An 8655-nucleotide genomic window follows, 5' to 3' on the forward strand; every position below is an offset into this window, starting at 1 on the left:
TTGGTTAAGATTCCACTGCAACGATGCATAACCTAACCTAATCCAGAGAATATATATAAAAAAACTTAGGTCATTTTACATCACAGCTACTTGAGATCTTCAAAAGGGTTAAAGTCATACATGTCAGGGAAAATGTGAGGCGATCTAAATTTAAAAACTGGGAAACATAACAACTAAATATAACACAATTCTGCATTAGACTTTTTAATTAAGAAGGACTTATGGGACAATTGATGAAATGCATCGAATCTGATGATTAGGTGGTCCTAATTTGTCAGTGTTTACCTCCTGATTTGGATGATGTTTTGAGCTTCTGTAGGAATTACACATGGATGGATTCCAGAGCAACTGGGCACTGTATTGGCAGTGTATTCTCAAACTGTTCAGAAAACTTAAAAGGCTGTCCTGAGCTTGCAAATTTGGGGAAAGGTTGAGATATTTCAGTCTCCTGAAAAAGCAGGAAACACTCTATTCTTTTGAAAGTTACACTTGCACAAGAAGAAACAAATAAATGAATAAGTAAAACAGGTCTATCAGATGCTGTTATAGGCTTGAGTCCTGGGGCACTGCCACAGTTAAAAATCGAAAGATAAAGACCAATACAGTATACTAACGCATATATATGGAATTTAGAAAGATGGTAACAATAACCCTATATGCAAAACAGAAAAAGAGACACAGATGTACAGCACAGACTTTTGGACTCTGTGGGAGAAGGCGAGGGTGGGATGTTTAGAGAGAACAGCATCAAAACATGTATATTATCAAGGGTGAAACAGATCACCAACCCAGGTTGGATGCATGAGACAAGTGCTTGGGGCTGGTGCTCTGGGAAGACCCAGAGGGATCAGGTGGAGAGGGAGGTGGGAGGGGGGATCAGGATGGGGAATACATGTAAATCCATGGCTGATTCATGTCAATGAATGGCAAAAACCACTACAATATTGTAAAGTAATTAGCCTCCAACTAATAAAAATAAATGGAAAAAAAAAATTCAAACAGCAGAGATCAGCCAGCCATGAAGAGTTGAGAAGGAGTCATCACTGAGTCAGGATGTTAAGGAGAAACTGAGGAAGAAGAAACTTTTCTGGAAGTAGCAAGTGGTTCACTCTGTCAAATGTTGCTGAGAGATCAAGTAGGATGAACAGAAAACAGCTGATCACTAGAACTGGCCCCAAGACATCATGAATGTAGTCAGGTTGGAGCAGATTTCTGCTAAGTGAGGTAGCAGTCATGTTAAGAAGAGTTGAAAGGCAAAAGGAAGTGAGGACCTGAAGTGGATGAATATAGATATCTTATCCCAGAAGTGTTGCTGTTAAAGGGAGCAGAGAATAGTATTTTACTTTGAGGATTATGTGGAGTACACCAAGAGCTCTAGAATGTTACCAGGGCAGTTAATACAGTGATTGGGATGATCCAGTGAAGAGGAAAAACTCAGAATGCAGGAAAAACTTAGCCTAAACTGAGGTAGTGAGAGGGCTGTGAAGAATACCACCTGTTGAGACACTGCAATTGGCAAAAGCATAGGCTGTTTATCCCAGTGATAAAGGGGAAAGAAGGGAGGATGGACCTAGAGAAAGACATGAGTTCGGTTATGGTGGCGAGGAGGGGAGAATTTATATGAGGTACTTCTGTTCTGCCAGGGTAACGTGAGGCCAGGACATCTACTGAGATCTGAGAGCGTGGAAGACAAGTGGTTGGCGTGTGTGCTGGGACTTTGAAATGAGAGAAGTAAATAATGACAGGCATTTTGAAGAGTTGTGACTAAGAAGTGACTAAGATGACCAGGTAGTCTTGAGGGCCCATTTGAGATTTGTGGTTATGAATTTAAACTGAGGGGAATTCCCTGGTAGTCTGGTAGTTAGGACTCCCTGCTTTCACTGTTGAGGGCGAGGGTTCAGTCCCTAGTTGGAGAACTAAGATCCTACAAGCTGTGCAGCTTAGCCAAAAAATTTAAAAAGTGAAGTAGGATCTTTCACCATGCTTATGGTTTTCCTCCAGCATATCTGTCTGGGTATAGGTGAGGATGTTGGAAATGCTCAGTGTTGTTTTTTTCAAAATATATATATAGATATTTCTTCAGAGACACTAAAAGACTCTAAACAAACAAAGACGAGGTTTGAATTGCAAAGTTTTTAATGAAAATGTTTGTATTTTCACAGCATGTGTCATTTCATATCTGTGGTTAACTAGCAATTATTCCAATAGTTGCAGACTCATCTGTCTCTGAATTTGTCATAATGCTAATGAAATTAAGAAAAAGCAACAGTTCATCTAATCCCTCTTTATATTCCTTCATGATCAGCAAGATGTATAAATGAGCTTGCTTTAATTAAGAACTGAATGTACTGGAGACATATTAGATAATTAAGAGTTTAGACAAATATTCACCAGCATTAGTTTTATTAGCAAACTGAAAAATATTATAGGCCTAAAATCACAATTAACACATTAGATAAACATTAAGCCTCTAGAAGACCATATGCTCCTGCTTCTGTAAAACCATTGTTTGCTTGAAGGAATGGTGGTATAAGCTTTCATTCAACTATCACTTCCTTAACATGAAAAAGAGACAAAATGAGTTGAAGAACGATAATTCCACAGTTACAGGGAGCAACCCTCAACATAACTGCTGACGTCATGGTCTCGACAGTGACTTTTCCAGGCCACCCTGTGGAGGAAGATGAAACCAATGGTAATAAGGCTAAAACACAGCTTCATTGTCATGTACATACTTCAAATCCTTTGGGAGAACAAAATCGTTCATCAATACATGAAATACAAGCTATAGGCAAATCCAAGTATTGCTATTTGTTAACTGGAGCTATGTATACCAAGGACTTCACGTCTCCCCCAAGCCTTCACTAGAGCACAGAATGCTGAACACAAATGTCGAGTCCTGTGTTGTTCACAACACAACTGCAGGGTGAATTCCACATTTACTTAATTCCAAAAATTATTTCAAGATATGACAAGGAATTGGTATTATTTGTAGAATCTTAAAAACTCTAGAATCCCCTAAAATAAATTGAGGAGTAAAAGAATTAGATTCTGAATCAGTTAAAGTAGATTGTTTCTATGTAACACATTTTTTAGCATAAATCTAAAGCTGCAATTTTCAGTTGCCAGTAGCATACTTTTGTCTTTGAGAATATTCTCTCCTTTCTCTCAGAAGAGTAGGGTAAAACAGCTCTCATCTGGGATTTCCCAGGTGGTCCAGCCATTAAGGACCACTGGACCTTCCAATACTGAGGGAGTGGTTTTGATTCCTGATGGTGGGGTGGGAGACTAAAATCCTACATGCCCTGGAGTGCTGCCAAAACAACCCCAATTCTTTCTGAGTCCCACCTTTTTTTAGTGGCACCTAACGGCATGTGGCAGAGAAGGCAATGGCACCCCACTCCAGTACTCTTGCCTGGAGAATCCCATGGATGGAGGAACCTGGTGGGCTGCCGTCTATGGGGTCGCACAGAGTCGGACACGACTGAAGCGACTTAGCAGCAGCAATGGCATGTGGTTCCCTGTCCAACACCCCCTGCGTTAGAAGCAGAAAGTCTTAGTAGAGGACCACCAGGGAAGTCCCCAGTTCTCCTTTTTAATGCTTAACACAAACCATGCTCTGTTACAGGAACTTACATAGTGCTGTAGGTCCATTATATTTCAAACACAAACAAACAAATATAGGAACAACTCACAGTAAAAGAGGTCAGATTAGGAGAAAGGGACGACAGAGGATGAGATGGTTGGATGGCATCACCGACTAGATGGACATGAGTTTGAGCAAGCTCCCGGAGTTGGTAAGGGATAGGGAAGCCTGGCGTGCTGCAGTCCATGGGGTTGCAAAGAGTCCGAAATGACTGAACATCTGAACTGAACTTAGGGTTACCAGTGGAGGGTGTAGTGGGTGAGGTGAGGGTTGGGAAAGTGAATGAAGGCAGTTAAAGGTGCTGCAACATTCTAGGTATAAGATAAATACTAGGAATCGAATGTACAGTGTGATAAATGCAATTATCATGGCTATTGTTATATAGGAAAATTGCTAAAAGAGTAAAGCCTAGGACTTTTCATCACACGTAAATCTTTTTCTCCTAATTCTTTACTTTGTATCCATATGATATGATGGATGTCACCAAAGTTATTGTGATAATAATTTCATGATGTATGTAAGTCAAATCATTCTGCTGTTCATCTTAAACTTCTACAGTGCCGTCTGTCAATTACATCTCAACAGAACCAGAAGGAGGAAAAAAACAAACAAAAAAACGCAAACAAGAACAACATACCATGCTGTAATGCCTTGCTCCCTGACAATCTGTTTTGCACATGCTACAGCCTTCGCGATGTCATTTTCCATTAATTCTGAAAAGGAGATGGTGAAAAATGAAAACAACAGTCATAGAAATTTCTTTTTAAGTTTAGGTTTGGCCAGCTTTATTCTCTTAGGCTGAGGAAAGAACAATTAAAAGTATGTTTTAAGAGTCCATGTGTCTGTGAATATCGTGGGAAGATTCTTTTCCATCCTATTTGACATGAAAAGAAGCATTCTGTTTCTCATTTGCCAAAGTCAATGGAAGCTCTAGGAATCATTAACTAGTGTGATAAAAGGTTCTCTTTTACTAGGGATTATAAAATCAAAATAAAACAAACAGACATGCAGAAACCAGTCTAGCAGTTTTTTGCTCACCAACTCTATTACTGGAAGTTTATCCTAAGAAATAATAAGAGATGCACCCAAGATGTGTGTACCAGATGTTCCATAGCAATTAATAAAAGGGGAAAATACAGCTTGAGTGCTTAACAGTGTGATTTGGATTGATAAATTATAGAACATTTGTTTAATGGAATTTATTCATTTTGAAATATAATAAAGATTGGTATTTGTTGATAAAAATAATTTTGTACAATAAAGAGCATATTGTAAAGTAGTAAGTTTAGTACAATTTCTGTTTTGTTGAAACACATTGCTTACATGTTCGTATGTGAGTACAGATATATGTAGTTCAGCTTTACGTTCATGTCTAGATGTATATTCTGAAAGAAACTATCGGTACCAAAAGATGCCAGTGGTCATACATCTCAGGGTAGTAAGAATATTTACTCAATGACCACATATTATTGCATAATACAAAATATTTTTAAAGAAAATTAACTGGATACAAAAGAATATTCTTAGACTAATCTTCTCATTAAGAATTTTAATATTTAAAAATTTAACAATATAAATTTTGTAATAGTTCCCCAATATTTTATGCACTAAAGAGTCCATATCTCTATTTTAAAAGGAACTTAATAGAATATTTTTTTCACTGCAATTAAACATATCTGTAAATTAACTTGTCAGAATGACAATATTTATATAGGAACTGTATCTTATGGAGTTGCAAGTTAGAGAATTTAGAAATGAAATATCATAACGTTTCCAATTCTCTTTAAGTAGCTAAGCAAGAAAAAAAGCCCATATATATAATTTGTTGGGAAGATCCCCTGGAGAAGGGAAAGGCTACCCTCTCCAGTGTTCTGGCCTGGAGAATTCCATGGACTGTAGAGTCCATGGGATCGCAAAGAGTTGGACGTGACTGAGCAACTTTCACTTTCACATATAATTTATATACATAAAAGAAATAAATATGAAAAAATATTAAAAACTGTTAAAGTACATAATGAACATATTGATGTCTATTAATGTTTCTAATTTACCATTTTTTAAAACATTTCATCATTAAAAGTAAAAATAATTTTTTAAAATGACCACATGTATTCCTCCTCTTTGTTTAACTAGTAAATTCTTTGTTTTCCAATAAAGGAGAGTAAATTAGAAAAAAAAAAAAGACCACACAACCAAATTATCCCTAAATCTCCCCAAACAAGATAAGAAAGAAGAATGGTATTGTTCTCTACAGAGCATTAACAAGTCTAGTTATAATAAAGTCATAGGTCATTCCAGAAACTCTTGATGTTAGCAAACAGGTAAACTTTTATCATATCAGCTCTTTAATTTCTTTTTTTTTTTTTTTTGTCCTTCTTTTTTTTTTTTTATTAGTTGGAGGCTAATTACTTTACAACATTTCAGTGGGTTTTGTCATACATTGATATGAATCAGCCATAGATTTACACATATTCCCCATCCCGATCCACCCTCCCACCTCCCTCTCCACCCCATCCTTCTGGGTCTTCCCAGTGCACCAGGCCCGAGCACTTGTCTCATGCATCCAACCTGGGCTGGTGATCTGTTTCACCATAGATAATATACATGCTGTTCTCTCTAAACATCCCACCCTCGCCTTCTCCCACAGAGTCCAAGAGTCTGTTCTGTACATCTGTGTCTCTTTTTCTGTCTTGCATATAGGGTTATCGTTACCATCTTTCTAAATTCCATATATATGTGTTAGTATGCTGTAATGTTCTTTATCTTTCTGGCTTACTTCACTCTGTATAATGGGCTCCAGTTTCATCCATCTCATTGGAACTGATTCAAATGAATTCTTTTTAATGGCTGAGTAATATTCCATGGTGTATATGTACCACAGCTTCCTTATCCATTCATCTGCTGATGGGCATCTAGGTTGCTTCCATGTCCTGGCTATTATAAACAGTGCTGCGATGAACATTGGGGTGCACGTGTCTCTTTCAGATCTGGTTTCCTCAGTGTGTATGCCCAGAAGTGGGATTGCTGGGTCATATGGCAGCTCTTTAATTTCTTACTTAAGGAATTAGGAGGAGGATAATAGAGAGCTTCTAGAAATTAAATATGGAGCTTTTCTAGGTCCCTGATGAGCTCTTAAAGACATGTTCATTTGTACTGAATCTCTGATCTTACAGGTACAACCAGATGGGCCTGAGCCATCACTCAACATCATCTTGTCTTACCGCTGCAGGCCACATGGCAGCCGTCAACTGCGTTGGGGGTTTTGCCATCATTACACCACCATTTGCTGTTGATCTGAAATATCCCATAGTCAGTGCTTTCACTGCCAGGATTGTAGTTTGTAGCTTTTGTGTTATAACTGCTTTCCCATTTGGTCAAACACAACCCTGAAAAAAATGTGTTTTTAGTTGAAAAACAACAGAACATGACTTATACTTCATAGGCAAATCAGTTCTTTTAAAAAAACAATATTTTACTAATGACTTTTATAAGTATTAACATAAAGAAATATTTTCCTTGCAAAATATTTTAACGCTTTCATGTTAAAGGGTCCTTAAGAGATTTCTTCTATTAGCAAGTCATTTGGTAATACTAACAAAACAAGATAACGAATTTTAAAAAATATTAAAATAGCTCTTCCCCTGCTCCCATCCCTCAGGTAAGATTGACCATAGAACAGAAAAATCCACAGGGTTGTTGAATGGGTTTGGTCTTTATCAGTAGATGTATATACTATTGGAATAATACTTTTTATTAGGAAAAATATGTTTCTGGGAGAAAGAAAATATTTTAGCATATCTAAAGGTGGATTTGGGTATCAAATTAGAATCTGGACAACAAGAATCATAAAATAGGAAAGACTATATCATGCATCTATCCATCTAGCCATTTGCTAATTCTTTCAAAAATAGTTATAGAGGGGAAATGTTTGAGTTCAATTTGAAAAATACAGTGGTGACCTTGACAAAAATGAACTAAAATACACAGTAATTTTTACTTAATGCACATCTTGAATTCTGAGGAGGAAAATGAAAAATAATCAACTTGAGTGAAAATAATAAAATGTCATTTCTTGCTGCATTTCAGGGATCCTTATATGGATATTGACCGAAGGGAAATAGGTTCCTACTGTCCTTGTTCTTGTTTTATGAATTCAATGTAATTTTTTGAAAAAGCATTGTTGTTAAAAGCCCAGCATCTTGGTAGAAGTATAAAAATGAGAAAAATACTGCCTTACTCAGGCTTGCAGACTGGAAATGGCTAGAGTCAGACACCAAGGGCTTGAAAGAGATATCCCAGGTGTTGAAACATTTTATCATCAGCCTACAAGGGCCAGCTGGCAAATTTAGCAGCACTAGAGGAGTACAGGGGGATCTGGCGTGTTTCGAATGATATAGAATTTGACCCTCCCATTCTTCAATCCTTCACCTGGTACAGCTGATTCTAAAGGAGCAAGCTGATGTTTTTAACCATGGTAAGTGTACTAACCCTCCAACAAAGAAAAAGCCCATTCACTCAAAGTCCCTTGCTTATTATTCATACTGTTAGTTCCACACCTGGTTAACTGTTTGGAAGGAGAAAGAAGAGTTAACTTACAGTTTGCCAGGCTGACTCCCTTATAGCCATCCAGTCCAAGTTCCTTCAGAGTTCTGGCAAGCTCACATCTCTCAAAGACCTTGCCTTGGACAGCGACAGAAAGGAAGAGAAGCCCCAGAGTAATAAGAGTCTTCATGTTGACTGAGAAGCCAGACGTCCAGACTGACCAGGGTGAGCTGGGCTTGCTATTTAACATCTTTTCACTCCCCTCTTATCTCACTGGTTTGGTGGCTCCGCCCTCTGAGACATGTGGAAAACAGAAGGAGTTCATTGGTCCACATACTTGTAAAGCTTTCCTTCTTATCCTTGAAGAGATATATTCTGATATTGTAAGAATTAGTCTGCAGAAAATAATGAAATGACATTGCTTAAAGACATTTCTCAGGAAGAGCTGGAGTTAGCATTATTGCCAA

General features: G+C 37.6%; 1 protein-coding gene across 1 annotated transcript; it reads right to left on the bottom strand.

The window, feature by feature from the left end:
• Positions 1–2118: 2118 nt before the first annotated feature.
• Positions 2119–8414, bottom strand: LOC122683717 (lysozyme C-2). The gene is made up of 4 exons (XM_043887532.1): positions 8243–8414; positions 6868–7032; positions 4284–4359; positions 2119–2671 (listed from the first exon to the last, which is right to left on the bottom strand). Exons 1-4 carry the CDS (start codon positions 8376–8378, stop codon positions 2605–2607), a joined length of 444 nt encoding a protein of 147 aa, XP_043743467.1. The 5' UTR covers positions 8379–8414; the 3' UTR covers positions 2119–2604.
• Positions 8415–8655: the final 241 nt, after the last annotated feature.

The sequence above is a fragment of the Cervus elaphus genome, chromosome 3 (assembly GCF_910594005.1).
Source record: "Cervus elaphus chromosome 3, mCerEla1.1, whole genome shotgun sequence".
Classification (NCBI taxonomy): Eukaryota; Metazoa; Chordata; class Mammalia; order Artiodactyla; family Cervidae; genus Cervus; species Cervus elaphus.